General features: G+C 42.0%; 3 protein-coding genes and 2 long non-coding RNA genes across 6 annotated transcripts in view; 3 read left to right on the top strand and 2 right to left on the bottom strand.

Annotated features, from left to right (window-relative positions):
• The window catches only part of smyd3 (SET and MYND domain containing 3), a 345,837-nt gene extending 337,905 nt beyond the window's left edge, over positions 1–7,932 (bottom strand). The window contains exon 1 of the mRNA XM_088626174.1: positions 7,681–7,932. Coding sequence (XP_088482300.1) covers positions 7,681–7,841 — 161 coding nt within the window. The 5' untranslated portion in view covers positions 7,842–7,932. The remainder of the gene's footprint in view (positions 1–7,680) is intronic.
• LOC148675140 (uncharacterized) lies at positions 2,575–3,921 on the top strand. Its single transcript, XR_015935449.1, has 2 exons — positions 2,575–2,950; positions 3,181–3,921. It is a non-coding gene; the product is annotated as an uncharacterized LOC148675140 (long non-coding RNA).
• Positions 7,933–8,354: 422 nt separating the features above from the next.
• tfb2m (transcription factor B2, mitochondrial) lies at positions 8,355–16,829 on the top strand. The gene is made up of 9 exons (XM_088626172.1): positions 8,355–8,513; positions 10,363–10,788; positions 11,088–11,179; positions 12,044–12,197; positions 12,708–12,856; positions 13,447–13,536; positions 14,093–14,155; positions 14,449–14,597; positions 15,547–16,829. Exons 2-9 carry the CDS (start codon positions 10,368–10,370, stop codon positions 15,734–15,736), a joined length of 1,308 nt encoding a protein of 435 aa, XP_088482298.1. The 5' UTR covers positions 8,355–8,513; positions 10,363–10,367; the 3' UTR covers positions 15,737–16,829.
• LOC148675137 (uncharacterized) lies at positions 12,097–19,992 on the bottom strand. The gene is made up of 3 exons (XR_015935450.1): positions 19,853–19,992; positions 12,530–12,608; positions 12,097–12,218 (listed from the first exon to the last, which is right to left on the bottom strand). It is a non-coding gene; the product is annotated as an uncharacterized LOC148675137 (long non-coding RNA).
• Positions 19,993–19,998: 6 nt separating this feature from the next.
• cnsta (consortin, connexin sorting protein a) overlaps positions 19,999–23,127 on the top strand; it is a 50,405-nt gene continuing 47,276 nt past the window's right edge. For both annotated transcript variants that reach the window (XM_088626171.1, XM_088626170.1), the window contains exon 1: positions 19,999–20,150. The gene's annotated coding sequence lies outside the window, so the exon portion shown is untranslated. The remainder of the gene's footprint in view (positions 20,151–23,127) is intronic.

Here is a 23,127-nt window from a genome sequence, read left to right as displayed (position 1 = left end):
GGAGGATCCAAGGGAGTTTGAGCACAGGATTTGAAACACTGTATTGACAACAGGGGGCAGTGCAGCATGATGAGCACGTTTTCAGACTCATGACTGGCAGGCTGGATGGTGCTCTTCTACCATGTTGGGGTGCTTTACCGTTTGCTCCAGGCTACCCAGGAGTACACGTGGGCACCAGTGATGCTGGGAGGATAATCCCTGCAGCTGCTCACTAGTCAGCTGAACATTCCTGAAAACGGGATCAGCTCTGGCTGGGCAAGCCACAGTGGCTCTGGTCTGGACTTCGCCTTTTTTTTTTTTACAAGCATATTATACGACAGAAAGATTTAAATATTACACACTGACACCAACTACCATCTTCTAGAACATCTTTTCAGCATTGTTAAAGAGTCATGCCTTCTTATGATGGGAAAAAATTACTTTTTTGCTAAAGGATTTACAGTATAAAATACTGCACAAGGTTCAAATCTCTATAAACTACAGACTGTAAAAATCACTACTCTTAAGGCTTGAGGCTGAAAACCTTTATTACATTTAAATAACTTGCTGAAACCACAAAGAAAGCAATATCTGCACCTGTTCAGGTTCAGCAAGTACAATGCGGCGTTTTTACTAGGTTTATTCCATCAGATTAGCTTTCATGAAAACAAGCAAAGACACGGTACTACACTAGAAGAAAGCCTTCACAAGCTACAAGAAAAAAACATTGAACGTACAGTAGTAGGCATGGTTCATTTTCAGCCAACTGTGCAACTGGACGTTATAAAAATTATGTAAATGGTTTTGAATGCATTCAGAAAAGTATACAGACATTTTTAATTACATTTTTGTAAGATCTGCTACTAGCACTGCATGCTAAGCCATTACACACTTTAAAAGGCACCAATTTAAAAGAAGACTGAAAAAAAACAGCTGTGAAAGTTCTAATTCACAACATGCACTTACTCATTTTAAGGTTTCACATCTAGGACATTGTCAGGTTGACAGTACCTGGGATTATGTCTCTGGTAAGAATCACCTAAAAGATACTTAATACAAAGACTCTTGGAATTCAAGTGCTATTTGCAGAGCTTTCCCAGTCATGCATCAACATTGCCACCCAGTGGACCCACTTGGTACCATTTTGGCATTCGAAAGCTGATGGAAATGACTCCAGAGCTCTTGCACAAAACTGTCATCTACACCACTCAGAGTCACAATGTTGCTAAAACTGCATATAACTGTTGACTTTATTGTTATGGTTACCTCATTGACCTGAAAGAAAGTACTGACACCTCCTGCAGTGAGGACACAAACAGTTTTAGGAAAGGGCCATTGACCTGTCCTGTGCTTGATTAGCAGAAAGAATGGGGTCATTTTGAAGGTGAATAATATTATATTAAGTAACAACAGAAAACAGGCGATCTTCATGACCAGGGGAAATAAGAAAGTGAACACCATTTACAGGTTATAAAAGAATTTAACAGCAGAACATGCTTGACAAAGTGGAAAAACATTGAGGGAACTCATGCTGCATATACCAAAATCTGCATGTTGATGCATGCTAAAAGTAGCTATTGATGAGAAGACCAGTTAACTACATTTGCTGAAGGTATCAAAGTTATATTTAAAGCACAACCGATGTCTACAATGCCAACTAGAAAAATCGGAAAAAGAATTTCTGCAAGCTGGAGAGCCCTTTGAAATAGCTGGGCTGCCATCAGCAGACCATGTGAGCCGGTATAAAAACAGCTGGAGCTCCAGCAATGACAAACGCCATCAAACCCAAGTGCAGCACGCTGACAGACACACTCGCCTGAGGCCAAATGCCCACACGCACTGAAGCCAAATGAGAAAGAGCTCCAGGAAATAAAACGCCGCCAAATAGTACGCTTCGTACGTAGGATTCCTGCTCCTGCCCACGAGAGCCAGACCTTCCTCTGAGCCTTGGTTTTCCTCTTCGTCCGCCTTCTTCGCCGTAAAGATTCCCAATCTGAAAATCAGGAAACTCGCTTCGACAAAGAATATCTACACCATGCTACCACTCCCCCCTCCATCGACAGACTATCACGTAAGATTAACGCCGCACTCAAATGAGACCGTGTTCCATTAACGCATTAAATGCATCGTCGCACAATGACCGGGAGAAGCAAACACATAAACAACAGACAAAACGCAAAATTTAAGGAATTGTTCTTTTCACATTGAAGTACATGGAAAATACAACTAAACGCTTCTAAATTGTAGCTTATTGGGAACATAACATACATTTTTAACAGTGAGCAGTCGATTGTTTGAGTTTTAATGGTCATTGGAATAACAAAATACCAGAGTGGTGGAATTGCACACAAACATCAGAGGTTCTGTGTTTGCCATGTCAGTCGAGTCACAATTGCCCAAAAGAGCTGATGAAATAATGCGTGTATGTGTAGAAGGGGAGAGCTCTCCCTGTGCATGAAAATGACCTGAATACTCAGAGACCATTTGGGGATAACATGTTGACGGCTCAGGGATAAATTCATCTGCTGTAGGCAAGAACAAATCTGAATTGCTGCCTTGAAAAAGCAGTGGAGCAGTGGAGTTTTGTTCATTTATTAATACCCTTCTGCACTGCCAGGCTTGGCAGAAGTCGTGCTGAGCATTAGGCTGACTATTGCACTGCTCAAGCCACCTGTAATCAGTTAACCTTTGCCAGCAGGCTGCAGCTGCAGAGGAAGAGAGGCAGAACTCATGGGGAAGGCAAAGGGGTCATCACAGCACAGCCCCTGCATATACTGCTGTGGGGTTGTGCCCCAGTGCTGCCAGCATTGCGGTAATGCTCAGGGAGGTCATACAGTAGCTGATAATCCACCCATCCACTTTACCGCTAACTGCTTTAACCAACACAGGGTTGTGACGGAGTGCCTATCCTGACAAGAAACAAGCACAAGGCAGGGTACACCCCCGACAGGGAGCCAGTCCATCACAGCATGTACGGTAATTTCTTAATTTATTTCATTTAGACAGTGTGTATTGTTTTTACCAAAAGCCTTCAAGACTACTTGACTCATATTTGTTTAATATTTGCATTTAAAAACCTGAATAAATCCTTCAGACTTGCACAAGTTCTGCACAAAAGAAATTGAGCACTCAGTATATTTTTACAGAAGGATATAGCTATCACCTATACTATTTACGATTTCTATTTCCTTTCTTGAGCAGAGCAGCATGAGTCACCCAGCATTTCGCCATCTGACACACCTGAGCTAGACGGAGGCTGCATGAAACTTGCAAATGAATGGTTTGACCAAACCTGCTGTCGGGCATTTAACAGAGGCGTTTCCAAAGTTAACACAAAGCAAAGCAACAAAGATTTAAGATTCGCATGGACCCCCGAACAAACAGCAGAAGATGAAGATGTTGAAATTACAGTATTATAGAGGTCAGCCTTCACATGTTAATATAGCAGAAAAACGACAAAAACCTTCACTGTCCATCATTGTCCTGCCTTCCAAAACACATGGTCAGCAATGAATTTGGAAATCCATTTATCTCTGGAATTGATTACACCCGTTTGAAATCATTTTGCAGTTTTTAAGCTCAATATTGCAGTTCATCTGTCTGCCTCAATGGCACAACAGCCTTATCCACACTAGAAAAGCTTAAATAAACCCTATTAACACTGGGTTTTGGGGAACTCCATTTTTTTTGCCAATAGTCACCGATAGGATTTCAAGAGAGGCACTTTTTCCCTTCTCCTCATGTTGCAGAGGAGAGGCTTCAGATCTGTCTGAGACCACTGGGAAGGGTTACTGGTGTCTGGAAGTGCGTTTGTCTGGGAATGCGTCCCTGGAGGAGGATGAAAACCCTTCCCTGTTCTCCAGAGCCGTCACCATTCTCTCCAACAGGACAGGGGTCCGGATCAGATCCCGATGGAGCATCAACGTGCAGTCTGTCGCACGATCAACACAGGCCTGGACTCCATTCAGCCCAAGGCAGCATCTTGGACACCATCTCAAAAACAGCAGAGCGAACTCCTGACGCAGTCGAGGATGATCCTGCCACACACACGGAAGAGTCGTCCCTTCTGGAGGACAGGGCTCGGCCAGAAGTGGTAGAAGATCTGCATAATCTGTTCTGGCTGCCTTGACTAACAGGGACAGGTGCCTCATTGTGCCAAATGCAGTTGAAGGGCTCAGATGCTCATATCCTGCAATAGCTGTGGCAGCAGCCTCTATTGTGCAATAAAGAGGCTCGGAATAGCCAGCTGACTTTTTCGCTTCAGTTGATCCTGGTGCCGTTTCAGGGGGCTGGTGCTACTGGGAAAGGAGACACCCAGGCTGGATCCGTGATAGGAAAAACTCCTTTCGACTCCAAGCCAAAGCCTAGAGCATTTAGTTTAAGAGGTTCAGAGACTGTATTCAGATAGAGATGAAGCATCCACCTCCTCTTTTACCACATCCTTAAAGTATCCTGTCTTCCGAGGAGGTCTGTGCTTCCAGGGACTGATCTATGGACAAACACAGGAGGACAGGTGTCTGTTAGGATGGCTCCATGTCACATGTTTCACGAAAGTGCAGGCTCTATTTCAACTGTGACATTGCTGAACAGACTTCCCCCTAAATCAGACTTCAGAAATATATACACATTCATCAGCCAGTCAATCGAGTGGATGCAAAATGTTTCTTTTTGCAATGCCATATAATAAGCAAGAGTGCTTACAGTAGTGATTTTGAATTATTACATTCCCGCCAAACCTGAAATCACAGATAGTTCTAAAAGTCAGGGTTTACAGGAGCTACAACTCCTGTTATACTACACAGGAAGAATAAAGGGGTGCTCCCACAACACACCCATCTATCAGAAACTTTAGTTATCAAGAGACGACAGGCTCTGCAGTGCTTAAACTTCTGTAACTCCCCAGATGGAGGACAAGCCCGTCTCTCACCTGTAGGCTTGTAGGCATTCAGTAAGTCCCAGGAACAGCCATTTTCCCCAAACAGCAGAGGAGCTCTGGATGACTAATACCTAAAGTGGAACAGAGCTCTGCCAAGCACTACTTCATGGGAAACCCAGGTCACAGCTTGTGACAACCCAGGTCTCGTCTGCCATTCTGAGCAATATCCTTTTCTGGCTGTGCCTCTCAAGAGCCCGCATGTTCATATTCTGAAGGAATCTGGCTCTTTTATATACCAAGAAGAGGGATTACAGGCAAAAAAAAGAAGTCTTTGTTGATCAACTTCAACTAAAGAACACAACACTGCATTGTTAACTATACTTAGGAAATTCACAGTGAAGGCTACAATTTTGTGAAGCTACACAGCCCTGTAAGAAATGAAAGCCAAAAGCCATTACAGCATATTGTGACTGGCAGTGTACAATCACATACTCAGAGGCTGAACAGAGAGACCCGTCATTATAACATGAATATCTTTTACAAGCATGTCCGGTAATCTGTAACAGCTCCAAACACAAAACAGTATGTGCAGGAACACGTTGTAGAAACTATACATTTCAACCATGCTTATCTGATTTTAGCATAAGTGACTGCAAAGCCAACATTATATTACATTGTTTTTAACACTGGCCACTGACCACACTATCATACAGTACGACAGCATATGAGCTAAGGGTGTCCTTTTTTGCCCAGAAACAACCCTTTAAGAATTGGATACAACTCTAAAAGCCTGTACAGTTAAAGTGGGATTTCCAAGACAGATATTATTAAGCATACCAATACATGCCCTATTGGGTAATAGAGCAATAGTAATACATGCTCTGAAATAAATACAAAAAAGGACCCTTAAACTGAACGGCCTCAGAAATTACCATGAATCGCTTCTACCTGCCACACATGTTTCTGGCAGCGCTGACCCCTGTTCCTCCAGATAGCCCAGGCCGGCCAGCACCTTTATCTCCACTCTGCTCCAGTAGGCCCTCGGGGGGGGTAGCGCCGGCCCGCTGGAGGTTCTCAGCTGGGACCTCCACCCGGGGCCTCTCGGTGGCTGAGGCGACCTTGGTCTCGTCAGCGATGGCGAGCCAGATCGTCGCCTTCAGCCCCCGGCCCAGGCAAGGCGCCAGGACCTGGTCCGGGAGACGCTCAGGCTGGGAAGCCAAGAGCTCCCTCCGCCGGCCAGTGCAGCTCACGGCAGCCTAACTGGTGAGCGAGCGCGAAAGCTCGTTCCATCGGCTGTCACGGCCGCTCACACAGTACTACAGCTCTGAACGGGCACCTCTGCACCTCTTGCGTTTCAAAGAAAGCAGAAGAAAAGAATCCCTGCTGCTAGCGCAAAGCTAATCCCATCTCCCCCGCCGGAGCAGTGTGGAAGATTCCCCATTGACGTTCACGTCAGGAAGCAGTTTGTGTCTTTCTTAGGAATAAAAGGCAGAAAAAAATAACGCACGTTTCATATCTACATTATTATTACCATCTTCCCAGTTTTTCGTAAAAACTTTAGACAACTCCAGTATTTGCAAACCGGCGTTTTTTCCACGAAAAAAAAAACAAAATGACCGCAAAAATTAGTTTAGAAGGCACACACTCCTAAAACCGGCTGTCCTGTACCTGCACAAGCCCCCAGATTCTCACACACACAGGTGGGCGGCAGGATCCCAGACACATGGCTATCAGTCCTACCCAAAAGCGAAAAAGATTGCTTAAAACAACTGCCTAATTACACAGTTTATCACGTCTCTGGCAAGTGAAAAGTATTGTAGGTGAAGTAAGAACCAAGTGAAATTAACTGGTTAATTCACTGACTGTACTGTAGACCTTTTGGAAGATTTACCCACTATGTTGTACATCCAGCTAGTGAACATTTAGACCACAAACATTTTTTATTCACGTTAACCCAACTTAAAACAGTTGCCTTTTTTATGCTGATAATTTGTGGAAGAGCAACGCAATTGCCCAGTAACCCTTTAAATACGGGATGGTTTAATTTACAATAAAAAATCCGACGTCTAAGATCGTTATGTGCTATTTTGTGTTTAACACATCACCGTGACAAGATGCGCTTTCACTAGAGCAGGGCAGCATAATCTTCTAATTCCACAACACAAGCAATGCTCAGCTCGTTTATAGTCATCTCAGAGAGCCACTCGCATCGCAAATTATAACCATTTGGTGGCGACAACTGGACAATGATGTAGCGCCTAAGATTTAAAAGCTGTACATTACAAAGTTGTAATGCATCAGAAACAACAAGACCTTTGTCTGAAACCTAATGAAATTCGTACAGTACAGTATATGATTCAGTTAAACGTTGTAATAACGTAGCATATTGCTCGTCCAATAACTCCGTAACCAGCATCTTCATACTTCATAATTCTTGTTCACAGTCCACTATTCGAATTGCGCTCCGGTGACAGCACACGTATCCCTCAGTGGAAAATACAACTTTCATCATTACCTACTTTTCTAAATACAATTGAATAACATTTCATTAAGATAATCGTAAATAATTCGAGAAATAATTGTGAGAATAAAGCTGGATGGGAATAAGATAAGATAAAGAATAAAGTAAATAACAATGTATCGCAGGCAATGTGGATGCAACGCGCAAAAAAGATCTGCAGCATTAAAAAAACAGATTGGCACCATTTCCCAAATACGACTTTTACTCCACTCCATCCGCATCCAAATCAAATAAAAACGCATTCTTATTTGGGGGGAAAAAAAGCATTACTTCTAAGGTGCGGAGTGGTATTTGTATGCATTACCTGGAAAAGCAGCTCTCGCAGGTGGACCCTCTTCCTCTCGTGGAAACCGTGCAGGCGAAGGGCTCGGCCGTGTACAGCAGCTCCCCGGGCCTGAGCGGGGCGAGCGCCCGGAGCCCGTGGCCCTTTCCTGGGCTGCAGAACCGCTCGAGTCTCCGCGCCATGACCGCGCGAGCCGCACCGATTGGAGAGAAGAGCGAACCGGTGCCTAAAGCTCGTGCAGGAATAAACTTTCGCGAGCCGCTGTGAGGCCGCACAGGGAGCAGACATTGTCACGTGAACGGGGTATTTTTTTTTAATCCGTAAGAGCGATTTCTTCTGTCAAAGACTGCCAATGAACGAAATTACTGTACATTATTGCTAAAGCTCAGGCAGACTTTATAGTCTGATGCTAATCCAGTGAAAATGTCTGTATAAATTGATGTATGCTCATTTTTGCGTGCTTGTTTTTCTTAAATTCCCTAACTTGTCGTGTGGGTGGCTTTGAACTTTTAAAATTCACTTAGCATACCCTGGGAGACAATGACATTCACCTCGAATAATAATAATACAGAAGACGTATCTTTCTGATTTGCGCAGTTTTTGCGTTGGTGGTGTGGTTTCTGCACACTTCGTTCCCTAATTGTGTGGGACTCAAAAAAAACTACAATACCCATAAAGCCCCTGTACTCGTCGCCTGCATTGACTCACAGTTTCGACATCTGTGTAACACGGCGAGAGTTGAGCTTCATGCTTGCTCAATGTCACCGTTTGGTGGTTTAGGACATCGTAGCACTGTATCCATGCTTTCTGTGAGAAAACGTGGAGGAGGGGAAATCTAGGCGCGACAAAACCGGGTAAGGTATCGTGTTTACACATTTTGTGTGCATATAAGTGAAAATTCAGTAGAAATTTTAATTTGTCTCATGTCTTGTCGTAGTATGGTCCTGAACCAAGACAGCAGTACTGTATTCGCTACTGAAAACGTTACATCACAAGTTGGTTCTCAGTTTTAGTTGCGTCTTTAAAACCGAGTACGATCAACAGAATTTTGTCACAAAATTCATAACCACACCAATACTCGGTCTCCACTAGAAAATCGAGGTGTTTTACACGGTAGTTCTTGAAAATATAGTATGCTATTGAGGAAATGGAAAATATAGTGCACAGGAGGAGTCGAGAGTGCTCTGCGCCATGTGGTTGTGTGAATTGTTTCATCTGGTCATTTAAATTAGCAGATACATTTTTCATTTGAACTCAGCACACAGGAGCTAACTAATCAGGCAATTTTATAAACTATCCAAGCCAACGAACGAGTATAAGGTTGGCGTCTTTTACAAATCTCGAACTCAAAAGTAACATTTTTTTCCAGCCTTCACCCTGTTATTCTGCAATCAAGTAGGATTTCCACAACCTAATGTAACCAGTATAGTCTAGGTGCCGTTATTTTTAGGGAGACGTTATGCAGAGGTCTTGCCTACTTGTTCTTTAAACATACGAATCATGACACTGTTGGCAGGAATCGGGGTGTTAAATGGTGTTTACATTGCTGTCTTGCTGTTCTTGCACAGTCCAGACTTCCTAAATTTTCGCGGTAATTCAGCGTGTGAAGCAGTTTTCACTTTTCCACCTCCACCTGCTGTGGGGTTGTGGTGGGGCCGCGGGGGCAGAGCAGTAGCCGCGCAACGGCCAGGTGAGTGCTGCTCTTCAGTGGTGGGTGAAGCGGGTTTCTTCCTATATGTCAAGTACTTTGGGTTCCTTTTAGAATGAAAAATATATATTTTTCCCCTCTCTTCTAAAAGCACAAATTGTTTTCAAAGTTAAATTAGCTCCCCTTTCACCTTTTTCGTGAGCTTCCATTTTTGTATGTTTTTTGTATTTGTTCTATTTTGTTTGACTTGAAGATGAATTGTGAATGAATATTTAAGAAGGGCCAGTTTGTTGACATAGAGGTTAAAATAGCTGCCTCGCAGCTCTGGGGCCCTGGGTTCAGTTCCTGGGGTGCTGTCTGCATGGAGTAGGTATGTTCTCCTCGTGTTCACATGGGTTTTCTCTCCCAACCAGAAGTCTAAACTCTTAAAACAATTTTACACAGTTTGTAACATATTTCTGTAGCTGTACTAAGCATTTTTAACCTAAGTGTTTGTTAATGTTAATCAATTTCTGGGTAAAAGGTGAAGGCAGGACTGTTGTTAGTGGTGGGTGGTGAAAGGTGTTGAACACAACACTGTTCCTGTTACTGTTGTTTTCTTTGCGAATCCTTTTTTATTTAATTTCACTTTTAAGACTTGTTTCACGCTGTAGCTCACCTGATGGATTTTTTTTTTAGGTTTTATATCATTTTATATCTGTGGCGGCACAGGGGTTAGCACTGTAGCCTCACTGCACTTGTGCCCTGGGTTCATTGGCACAGTCATGTGGAGTTTCTTCAGGCAGAGGTGGTTTCTGGAGTTTGGTTGTTTTGGCATGAATCATTGAAAATCTGTAAAATGAGAGTTAAGCGCAATAATATGTTTAAAAAAAACATGTGTGAAATGAATGCATAACAAACCACAGGTGTATTATGGCACCGGGGATTCTGAGTATAAGGTTAACAATTAAATAACTTTACACCATCGATACTATAAGATAGAAATACTGTTGCAAAAACATTTTGCTGACCCGTTGAGATGCTGAGTACGTTTTTTTTTTTATTCCTTCACTCAGCTGTCATGGCCACGCAGAGTTACAGGCTTGTGGTGTGGGCCATGCGGGCCGCTCGCGGTCAGATGCGCCAAGGACAGCTCTGGGGGCCCTCTCCGGTGGTGCGGGCCTACTCCATCGATGCCGCCCCCTTCGCTGGAGGGACACTGAAGCCACAGGCTCAGCCACAGCCCGAGAAACCCTCCCACTGCCACAGCCTGACGCAGAGAAACCTGTCCGCCGTGGCCCTCTCCTCGAAGGGCCAGTGCAGGCCGCTGTCGAGATACGACTTCCTGGACGTGGGCGAGGTAGAGGAGCACACGAAGAAAGCGCTGGCTTGCCGCACGCTCCGCCGGTTCATCGTGGACCCTGCACTGGCCCGGCTGGTGGCCGACGAGCTGGAGGGTGACCTGGCCGATAGCAGAGCTGTCCTCTTTGAATGCAACCCTGGTAGGTCTAAGTGTGTCTTTCGATCTAGCATTTGACGATGAGAAGGAAAAGGCTGCACTACAAAGGAACCATTATCAGACTCCTTTTTTTTTTGTCTAGATGGGATTTTTTGTAGATTTAGGTCTGTGTTGTGTCTGTATTTAGGTAGTTTTAGTCTGTCTTACAAAGAAATTTTTTCTCTTATTGGTGTTTGACTTGGTTGCATTCTGTAACGTAGTATGCCGTAATTATTTTTGTTTCTGAAGCTCTTCCTGTCTGCTGCTCCTGGAAGGTTTTTCTTTGTTTCTTTGTGTGTTTAGGCCCTGGAGTCCTAACCCGAACGTTGCTCAACTCTGGAGCACAGAGAGTGATCGCTCTTGAAAGTGATAAGCAATTTCTTCCAGACCTGCAGGTAAAGATTCCACCCCTGCTGAACATTATCAGCAGAAGGAATCTAATCACTGAATTAAGTGTGTCTCCTGAGGTGTTTCTCTGTATTTCTGCTGCTGTTTTCATCAGGGGAAGCATGTATAACTATAAAGTAGTTAATAAGTCCTTCATTGCAGGACTCAAATCAGATAACTAAATGCTCTTACAGGAATTGAAAGGGTTTCTTATTTTATTATGAGTTGACAGTACGACAGTCCCAGTTTCTACTTTACTACCATTTGTAGCCAAAAATTGTTTTTAAAGTTGACGCACTGAATAATATTCAATCATCGTTCTGTCTGTTTTCTAACAGTTTTATCTAATACAAAGTCACATGGGAGCCAGAGCCCATCCCAGCAAGCAGCGGGCTTAAGGCAGGATGCACCTTGGTAGTGACACCAGTCTGTTGCAGGGGTTACACTGACGCACACACGCACGCTCACCGGGGACAGTTTGCCCAGATGCCAGTTAACCCACCAGTAGTATGTCTTTGGTCTGTGGGGGGGAAACCGGACCACCTCGAGGAAACCCACATAAACGTGGGGAGAACATATAATCTCCACACAGATAACACCTCGGGAATTTACCCCAGGGTCCCAGCACTCGGAGGCAGAAGGCGAAACTAATGTGCTGGGGTGTATCCTGCCTTGCACCCTTTGTCTGCTGGGATAGGCTCTGACTCCCTGCATTGCATAAAGTGGTTGGGAAATTGATGAATGATTTTTATCAAAATAGAAATTCTGTTTTTAAGAGCTGATACTAGGTGTTAAACCATTCTTTTAAAGTTTATTTAAAACATATAAGTGTGCAGATTATGTCTGAGGGGTAACAAGTGCCGTGTGTGCAGGCCCTGGAAAACAGTTTGGATGGGCAGCTGGAGGTGGTGCACTGTGACTTCTTCAAGCTTGATCCTATCGGCCAGGGCTCCATGAAGCCACCAGCTATGTATTCGGAGAAACTCTTCAATGACCTAGGCATCTCCCAGGTTCCTTGGACTGCAGGTGTGGTTTGCCATCGTGTAACTGAAAATGAATGATGTAGTGATGAGTGATTAGTTTCAAAACTAACTTTCTAGGATCTAGGTATTTGTACCTAGACATGATTTTTATTTTACAATGTGCATATAATTGATGCTGGAGGCGGAGGAATTCTGGAGTAGTTTTCACATTATTTCTGTATTTGTTTATTTATACGCTGTAATTAAAATGAGCAGGTAAAAGCTTATTCTATGCTGAAAAGATACACACCATTTCTTCTCTTTATTTCATGCTAAAAGCAAAAGAAAACCTTTACCTGTTCCCTTGCAGCCTGTGATGCTGACGCAGCTACCTACCTGAACCTCTGTATTTAAAACGACTTTCATTTTCGGAAGGATGCCATCTTCTGCTGTCAAGGAACCATAAAAATCAAGGCTAGAAAAAAACAAACGTGTGCAATTGAAAACCAAACCGATTCTGTGCTGGTGGAAAAGGTCATAGTTGCCTTTGGAACCCCGATGTTTTGTTTTGTAGATGTGCCCGTCAAAGTGGTTGGGATTTTCGCCCAGAGGAATGAGAGGAGCATGCTGTGGAAGCTCATCTACGCCCTGTACGAGCGCCTCTCGGTGTTCCGCTTTGGCAGGGTGGAGCTGATCATGTTCATCAGTGAGAAGGAATACACGGTGGGTGTGCACTCGCAGGAGGGCTTTTGCATTGGGGGCACATTAACCGTTTCTCAACAGCCTGCTCGTGTGTTGCCTGCGATTAATCCGAAGGCAAAGTGTACAAAGGATACAAGGATGCAAAGGTAAAGTTAGGTGAAACAAGAAGCAGAATTGAGAGTATGAGACATTTCTGTCAAGAAAGCTACCATTTGTCTTTTGCTCTTCATCACTTTCCTCATGGCTCTGATGTAAGGTGATATTTAGGTTTTGCATTCTGGTGTTTTATGGTGGGAAAACAAGGTATTCTAAAACAAATTATGACTAATTTAGAATGTTTTTTATCAGTAATCAGATCAAGTTTGATTCTGCATTTTTTATCTATCCAAACAAGGAACATAAGGTGTTGAAAATGTTGATACTCATAAAAAAAATATTTTTATGGTCATTTATGGCATACTTCAGGCAGAATGGTGTATAAGGAAAATGAGATGCATTACTGTATCTCATAAGTGTCATGTCCTAAATTATAGAATTTGCTTTTTCAGAACTGTGGCAGAATGAAAGGATTTATCTTTCGTTGTTTTTTTCTTTTGTGTTATTTAATTTAGAAAATGGTTGCCTCTCCTGGAGACATGAAGAACTATCTAGCTTTAGGTTGTCTTTGGCAGATGGCTTGTGACATCCAACTTCTGCACAAAGTAAGCCATGTTTTTATAGCTCACTAGTGGACAATCTCAGTAAAGCAGATAGGAAAACACATCTTACAGCAGAATGGTTTCTTTATACTTTATACAAACGCCACAGCCTAGATCCCCACTAGAACTACAGGCAAGGCTGTAAGACACTTCAAACAGTTAGCAAATGGATTTTGTAAGACACTTTGTGTCTCTTTTAATTGGTCTCTATGTGATCAGTGACCATAGGAGTATTTATTCATTCTAAAGATGATTCTGACAGGAGGATCCCCAGTCATTTTGACTTTACAGGATAATTTTTAGCTGTTGAAAATCAATCTTTCTTTTGCAGAACAAAATTTATTTTGAGTTGACAAACAGGCTGAGATTTCCTTTTGCAACAATTTGCAGAGTATTGCGTCTTCCGTTAAAAATGAGATATTTGAAAACAGCAAGGAGTAAACACACATTCATATTTGTATGAGTAAATGTATTAAACGGAAGTTCCTTTGAATTAGGTATAATCAAAACCATTCTGTGGCTCAACAAACCATTCATTGTATTTCACTTTTACTTGTAGGAACCTTGGTCTTCTTTTGTTACCACATCTAAGCATGGTGGACTTGCGATACCAAGAAGCTCTGTAAGTCCTTCTTTGCACCTGATAGTGTCAGTTTTTTCTTTCTTTTCTACTGCAAAGGTATAGGTCACCACCAACTGTGGAAGGTGCTGGGGGCTGCTCATTTTTTAATTTTACAGGTTTTATTTTACCTGCTAAAATATTGACACCTTTAACCTAATGAAGTGCATAATTATCACAGTTACGTGCACACAGTTATCCCCAAAAGCTTCTGATTATTCGTCCCTCGTTACGAGACTGTGCATCATCATTCCAGTTGCCCTGTTACAGCAGTGACTTTTATTCCCAATAACCAGCTGACAAATGATCACTTGTGCCTGGTGAGGATGACCCCGCGCAGAGACCTGTTCACGGATACCCTGACCACCTCCACCGGGGCCACTCTCGTGATGATGATCAAGCAGTGTCTGGCCAAACGCAAAGCAAAGCTGGTTGACAGGCTGAAGTAAGTGCAGTGCAGATTTTGGATGTTAAAGCAAGTTTTAAGCTGCCTGACTGAAATGTTTCCCAATGGGTGGTAGTGATATAGATCAGGATAGATGTGATTTTTGTTAATAATTTGACATGTATGAAAAGGCACAATCCAAAACTTCACTTTAGTTGTTTTCTTATCGATATATATCTTAATGCCAGAGCACTTTCTGTGGCAGTGGGTGTTATCGTGAAAGTGCTGAGCTCTGTCTTATGTAGCGAGGCTAAAGCAGGGTGTCTCAGTACAGATACATGGAGATGCTTGAAGCTCTGAAGCCTCCACATGCACAAGTGGTTATAATGGGCACTATTTCTCTCAAAGACATTACTCTAAAACGGGGATAAGCTTCTACTAATACGGTAGTGAATATCTGTCATAAGGCTGGAAATGACTGAAATAGGTTCAGTTACAACATGAATAAAGAAATTACCACATATTGTGTTATTATTAAGTAATAACATACATACTTTCAGAAACAATACATATGTAGTTGTGTTGATGTATGCACTAAACATATCAGAGTGGATAGTGATGTGGCTCCTTACTCTGCCTTTGCATTTTGCATACACCTGTAAACTTCATGTTCCTTTTCATTTCTCTTCTTATGTATTGTCCATGAGAGTAATAAACAACATGGAGATGCACTTCACTTGGCTTCTCTGGTGCATTCTGTCAGACTAAAACACACAAGACAGCAGGTTGGAGTGAACCAGTCATGTGTCTTCTGTGAGATGTGTTGGATACCTTTGGATGTGTTTATAACCTTGTTACATAGAACCAGTTACTGGAGTGTTAGGACTTTTTGAATCCAAAATCCAGCAAGGGGATTTAGGAAGACTACCTTCATTTTCCACATTTTGTTCTACAGGCTTAGCTGCATGGAAATATGTTACCCACCTAATCAAACGTCTTTTTTTTGCAGCTCCTGGAGCCCTGGGACTGGACAGAAGTTGCTATTGCAGATGGAATTGCCAGAGGACATTGTCACAGGCCATTTGTATCCAGAGGAATATAAGAAACTCTTTGAAGCTATGGAGCATTCAGAGGAGTTTGCACAGAGCTGGTTATATGAAGAAATCCTGGAAAATACCCAGAACACAGGGTTTCAGTAGCTTCAGAATCCCCCCTGACGAGACCTCCATGGTGCAGAGTGACATAATGTAAACCTTAATTTATGCTGTGTTCGTCTCTTTACTACTGTGGCAGAATGTCCAGATTGCACTGTGCCGTGAGAGGACGATGACTTTCATCTTCAGTGATCAGGCTGTCCTTAAACTGTGGTACCAGAGTAGGCTTCACTACGAGACCTGCATACTGCATGTCTTTTATTCCTTTTCGAAGAAGAAAGAAATTAGCAGAGCTGCTGCAAAGGCAAGGTTCACTGCCTTCTTCCATTTTGTTTTCCATGGGCAAAACCTGTTGGTGACAGTGCTTTGAATGATGTGGGTAACAACCCTGAGGCTTATGAAAAAAATATGGAATGTTTTACAGTCTAACCACAAAGTGAACATGTATAAAGCTTTTAGAGCTTGGTGAAACAAATGCTGAGTGCATGATTATAATACTTACAAAAACTAAAAAAGTAGTAAATACCACCCAACATAAATTTACTCATAATTGTGTACATTCTGAAAATGTAAAAGATCATGCAACTTGTCATTTATTTTTATTTGGTGTACACCATAAGACATGTGAATTGCAAGTGGAAATCATGTTGAAGCCAAGAACTGTAATGCCATTTTTAATGCAGGGCTGATTTCAGTCACAAAACTGAGAATTTCTTACTTCAGTTAAATGGAATTATCTGTACATATGTAGAAAGTGTATCTTTTAATACCTGTTCTAAAGAAAAAAGAAAACTATTGTGGAATCAATTGACCTCCCATAGAATGTCCCTATACTTAGCAACTGTCAGAATTTAAGACACTTTCTTTTCAATCATACAAAAACACAGAAATGATTCACCCGTGGTATGAAATTGTTCATTTATGCCGTCCTTATTCCAGAAACTTTAAGGCCTACAAAAAGACATTGTAAAAAATGTGGTATGTAATCCTTTAAGTTTCATAAGAACTATTTGATTTTCACTGAAACATGATATTCTGTGTACAAACTAAAGATGATGATGTATTTACTTGTATATTTTTCCACAGAATAATTTGTACAATCAATGTATTTAATGAAAGTCCTGAAGTCCTTTTCTAATCTCTTGATTTGTGTTTCTGTTTATAAAATGAAGGAAAAAAACAAAGGCTTAAACAATGGCTTGGACACCTTTTGTGTCCTTATGTTGGTTGATAAATGAGACAGTATTTGTGTGCACATTTTAGAATTTTAATGGTCCTAGAGTTCTACATAACCACTTCAGAATAGTTACAAAGGAGATAAGGCCATTCAGCCTATCTTGCATATTTGTGTTTGTTTTTTCAGTACATAATTGATCCAAGGATTTTGTCAGCCATTTCTTGAAGGAGGTCAAAGGCATTACCCCCAATGTGTTTCACCTTCACTACTGAAGAAGTCCATAGGGCTGACTTAGTCAGTCATTTGAACATTTTGAAAATTTGAAGCAGGTTTCCTCATTGTCATCTCTGGTAGAAGATGCAGGTATTTTTGCTTCTCAGCGCAGGACATTCCTTTGTGCCCAGGAATGTATCCGGGCAAGACGTGTAGTGTTCAGCACAAATAATATTTTTAAAATAAAATCTTTGGGTGATGTATTCCACATACTAATCAACATATGATAAAGGCCAGACCTACATCCGGTTAAATTCTGTCCACTACTGGAAATATACCGTAACATCACTCCCTCAGTTAGCACACATTCTGATACAGAAGCATCATTCCCTTGGGCAGAGTGGTGGCACTGTGGCTAAGGATCTACGCCTGTGGCTGGAAGGTTGCCGGTTCAAATCCCGCAGCTGGCAGAGGAATCCTACTCTGTTGGGCCCCTGAGCAAGGCCCTTAACCCCATCTGCTCCAGGGGTGCTGTATAAATGGCTGACCCTGCGCTCTGACCCCAAGCTTCTCTCTCCCCGTCTGTGTGCCTGTGTGTCTCATGGAGAGCAAGCTGGGGTATGTGAAAAGACAAATTCCTAATGCAAGAAATTGTAAATGGCTAATAATGTGATGTTATCTTATCATAATTAATTTGGCCCATTTATTGTGAAGGCAAAAAGGAAACGGAAGAGATTTATTTTTTTCTTATAGAAATAAATTCAACTTTTATTTTATACTAGTGTACTCTTAAGCACGTCATCATATGCTAAACCCCAGCACTAGTAAAGCTTCCTGGAGAGAATTATGAACTTTTGTTTCACACAACTGTGGAAATGTGCCACTGCAAAATCTCTGCAGGTATCTGAAAACAATGTTATTCCTAATTTTTCCATAGTGTTGTGCAACTGTTCAGGTTATGCAGACTGTTTTTATTTGGGGGGGGTTGAGGAAACATGGATTTCTTGATTTTGAAATTAAGAACTTAAGAAAGCTTACAAGTAAGAGAAAGTCATCTGTCCCATCAAGCCAACTTCATACTTAGTAGTTTATTGATCCAAGGATCAAATTCACCCTTTTTTTTAAATGTTGGATATTTAAAAGAGAAGGGCAAATACACATACTTACTGTGAATAGGTTTGTTTAAATACCTGCATAGTGTAAGTACAATGTTATTTCATAAGAACATAAGAAAGGTTAGAGATGAGAGGTTGCCATTCCTATCTACCTGTTGTTAGTGGTTAATTAATCGTAGGATTATTGGTTTAAACAACATGGGAGGGCAGCTTGTTCCATACTAATTTGTGAATTTTGAATATACGTATCAGCCCCCCCCCCTAGTCTTAGTGCAGCACTCAGAAGGTTTGATTCCTTCAGTCTGTCAGTCCAGGACATTCCCTTAACTCCTGAAATGTACTGGTTACTCTTTTCTGGATTGATTCCAGAGCAGCAATATCTTTTCCATAATGTAGTGACCAAAATCGTATACAATACTCTAAATCAAGCCTTAAAAGTGTTTTAGACAATTTTAATACAGCATCCCTTGATTTAAAATCTGCACTATTAACTACTGTATACAGTATATATACTTGTACTTTGTTTGCCTTTTTATTTGTTTCCACATATTGTCTGAGGATGTAAACGTCAGTCAACATTAACACGTTTTCATGAGAAACCCTCTTTAGCTCCTCATTTCCCTTTATGTATTTGTAGTTGATGTTTTTGCACACTGCTGCATATATCATTCTGTACTTGTGAGCATAAAATATAATTTGGCATCACTGTGCTCAGTCTTTCAGGCTGCCATCAGGGAGTGTGGTTTTTAAAAAACTAAATTTTCCAGCATAATTCCCCTGATTTGGCCCCCAGTGACACTTTACTCTGAAAACAAACAGAAACAGACTTACCAAATAAGATTATTTTCAGGTGACTAAGAGCTGTTTATTTTTAAAAAAACTTCACTATATTCTAATGAACATGCAATGAACTTATGGGTGGAATATCCTGAAAAAAACTATTTGCTCCTTCAGATTCAGGTTGTTTATGGAGTGTTCCTTCTCACCTGCAGATTAATGGCAATAGGGGACTTTGCCATCTGTACCATGCGCAGTACTGACAATATTCCAGTAGGCCTAAAGTATATTCTTAAATGCTGTGATAACATTTCATTTGGTATTATATTATAAATAATACCTATATAATAATTATAGGTCCTGTTATTAAATATTGCATTAAAATACATCGGTCATCTTTGGTATTTCTGTAATAATCTCAAAATACAACTTGGTGTGTTTTTCTTTAACAACCATAGATACACTCTAATGTTACTGTTTTCAACATTTAGACTGGACAATACAGATCAATGGATTGTCCATGATATCAACATTTGTGATGTATTTTAGAAATATATGTTCTTGTGTCAATTATTTCATATTTGTAAAGATTTTTTTATGAATAGAGAATGAATCACCCCTGTGAAGATAACCTACTGTACAGGCTTTATAGAGAAGTGAGTATAAGGTTTGGATGCATACAAATATTAGTGCACACAATAATATTGTACCGTATTTCAAAAACCTTTCTCCCTCTGTCTTTTCCACCGTACCGCACAGAAAGTCTGCTGCTAAAAACTGAAAGTACATGCCCTCGCTCACAGTATAAATAAGTCAAGCGGAGTCGTCTAATGTCATGACGCGTAAAAACATCCGAAACAATGTTCAGCGTTTGTTCACCTGGAAGACTGCGACAACGCATGAGGATACTAGGCAATCCTGAAGGATTTTCTCGAACTGCGTGGTATGGTTACTGTGTGAGTTGAGTCAGTCGGTCCAGAAGATGGCACCCGTCCGCTCCAGAAACGTGTAAGTGAAGCCCGGAGAGCAGCAGTGCGGTGCTGTGTTGAGAATGCCCGGATAGAGACACGGAACAGCAGGAAGCGCGACAGCACAACGCCAGATGTCAGTTCCTGCAAAGCTCCTATCCCTGCAAATGAACAGCCGGTGAAACAAATCCACTGAATCCGTCACAAGCGTAAGTAAAGCTTTAGGTTCATATCCGAGGAGTAACTTCATTCTGGACTCGTTTTGCTATTGTCCATGGTATATTGATGTTTAGCATCGCAGAAACGCGTAATAGCACAACATCAATCCTGTACTAAATGCATTGGATTCAGTACATGACGGGTTCTGTAAAAGGTGACATCGAATCGTTACAACGGATAAGCGATGTAAGACCTAGAGATTGTCCGCATTGCTCCTTTAAGACTGCGGTGTATCGTAATACAAAGCTGAGTTATATCCCGCTCTTTTTAAACATTTGAAATGTTGGTTTGTCACCTTCACCTTGTAATAAAGATCAAAACTTGGTCTGGCTGTGTCAGAGGTGAGCCTGTTAAAGCACTGTATCGTTATCGTTACCATCGCTGTCGCTACAGTACAGTCAGGAAGATTACTCTCCGCTGCGCATTACTGTGTTGTTCTTCGTACTCCACTATGACGTTGAAAACTGTAACATAGTGATGCATGTCGTGTTAGACGGCAATAGATGAAAACGTACTGTATGGTTAGTATCTCTTGTTTTAGAGAAACTGATCTCTTATATTTAGTTTCGTAAATCATATAAATGTCTCTCGAAATTCCCAGTTTACAGTTTAATCCGTGTACACAGAAGGGCAAATACACATACTGCGAATAGGTTTTTTTACATATCTGGATTGCATACAATGCTATTTCATAAGAACATACAAATATTAAAAATGAGAGGAGGCTATTTGGCCCACCTAACCCATTTGACAGCGGTTCATTAACCCAAGAATCCAATTCTGCCGTTTGTTGAAAGAAACTAGACTACCAGCAGCCATGTCACCCTGCAACTCACAACTGGCAGCCCACTGAAACTCTGCAGGTGTGAGCCTGGTCAGTACCTGGATGGGAGACCTCCTGGGAAAATCAAAGGTTGCTGCTGGAAAAGATGTTAGTTGGGCCTGTGGTGGGCACTCACCCTGCAGTCTGTGTGGGTCCTAATGCCCCAGTATAGTGATGGGGACACTTAACTGTAAAAAGGCGCTGTCCTTCGGATGAGACGTTAAACCAAGGTCCTGACATCTGTGATCATTAAAAATCCCAAGGTATTCCTCAAAAAGAGTAGGGGTGTTACCCCGGCATCCTGGTCAAAATTTCCAATTGGCCTTTACCAATCACGGCCTCCTAATAATCCCCATCTATGAATTGGCTTCATCGCTCTTTTCTCCCCACTGATAGCTGATGTGTGGTGAGCGTTCTGGCGCACTATGGCTGCCATCACATCATCCAGGTGGGGGCTGCACACTGGTGGTGGTGGAGGGGAGTCCCCATTACCTGTAAAACGCTTTGAGTGGAGTGTCCAAAAAAAGCGCTATATAAGTATAAGGAATTATTAACTACTATTATCGGCTTGAACTGCATGGCTGGGTTGCTTGTTCCATACTCCCACAAACCTTCTATCAGAGCTACAGCAGCTCATCAGGGCAGGACTTCCAAAAATTTAAGTGGACTAGAGCATGTGACTCCCCCACGGATGGGATGTCAGTCTGTTGCAGAGATTACTCCCCAATAATACCGGGGTCCCACTTATACAGCTGGGTGAACTAGAGGACATACTTCGCTCAAGGTGTGCCAGGAGTGGGGATTTGTATTTGCAATGTGTCAGTCGTGAGTCCAGAGGCTAACCCACTATGGTATACCACATCTACTGGGGGCTACTACTTTCAACTGATTTCATCCTGAATTGAAGCATTCAGACATTCCCACTGGACTTCCACACCAGTGCTATAAATGTATTTAGAATGTCCATCTACACATCAAAAGGCTCTACAAACTCGGTCCATCTTATGGGTCACCTGTTTCTAAAGACTGGGGGCAGATATGACCTATTCATGAATTAGACACATAATCTCCTCAATTAAATTGAGCTCCTTTTGGAGCTGAAGAGTGCTCAGATTTTGGTGTCAAATGATCTTTAAATTACTTATTAAAAAATGTCTGAAATTGTTCCAACTCATTAGAACTTGTTGATTTCATGGTGATGTGTGGAGCATCCTGGACTGGGGTTTATGAAAGCAGAAAGTTTCATGGGAGCAACACATCATATCCTGTCAGTTTGAAAATATGGGTCAGAGAGAAAACAAAACAGGACAACAGTACTGTGCAGAACAGAAACAAGTTTGTTCAGTACATACGTAATAACAGTTTATATACATCATAATCATGTATCATTGGCCTTTAAACCTGTTGCTCATGTTTATATAACAACTGCTTAATTTGCCTCACCCAGAAGGTGTTTTCGTGGGTGGACATGAGTGCATTATTGTATGAAGAGTATTTCAATGGGGCGGCACAGTAGCACAGTGCTGTGTGGTAGCTTAGCATTGCTGCCTTGCAGTGTTGGGGCCCTGGGTTCGAGCTGCGTGGCTTTTGTGTGTTTTCTCCCTGTTTATGAAGGTTTACTCTGGGTGCTTCAGTTTTATCCCACAGTCTAAAAACATACTGGTACTGTAGGTCAACTGGCTTCTGGGAAAGCTCACCCTGGAAATATCTGTGTGTGTGCCCTGCAGTGGACTGGCTTCTTGTCCAGGGTGTACCCTGCCTCCGCCCATGGTTTGCCAGGATGGGCGCCAGCTGCCCCAAGACCATGGATTGGAGGAAGTGATTAGAAAATGGATGGCTGATTTCCTTGAATAAGATAACTACAGCTCCCGTCCTAATGAATTTACTTGTATGTTGCAACTGGTACAACAAATAATATGGCTGATGAATAATATGGTATCCCACCATGATACAGACGCCAAGACGTAACTGCTGGGCTTACTTCATGGTTCACTTCATATTGTTTGTGGGATGGGTATTATTACAGGGTCTGAAGAGAGAGAAATGACTAGGGTGCCAGGTCACGACTGTGATTCTGCAGCTCTCACCCTCAGTGCCTTAAACTCGGTGACTCACGAGTGTGCTTGGCACCGTGTGGCCTCATG

The sequence above is a fragment of the Lepisosteus platostomus genome, chromosome 3 (assembly GCF_059453375.1).
Source record: "Lepisosteus platostomus isolate fLepPlt1 chromosome 3, fLepPlt1.hap1, whole genome shotgun sequence".
Classification (NCBI taxonomy): domain Eukaryota; kingdom Metazoa; phylum Chordata; class Actinopteri; order Semionotiformes; family Lepisosteidae; genus Lepisosteus; species Lepisosteus platostomus.
This window is presented reverse-complemented; position numbering and strand designations above follow the sequence as displayed.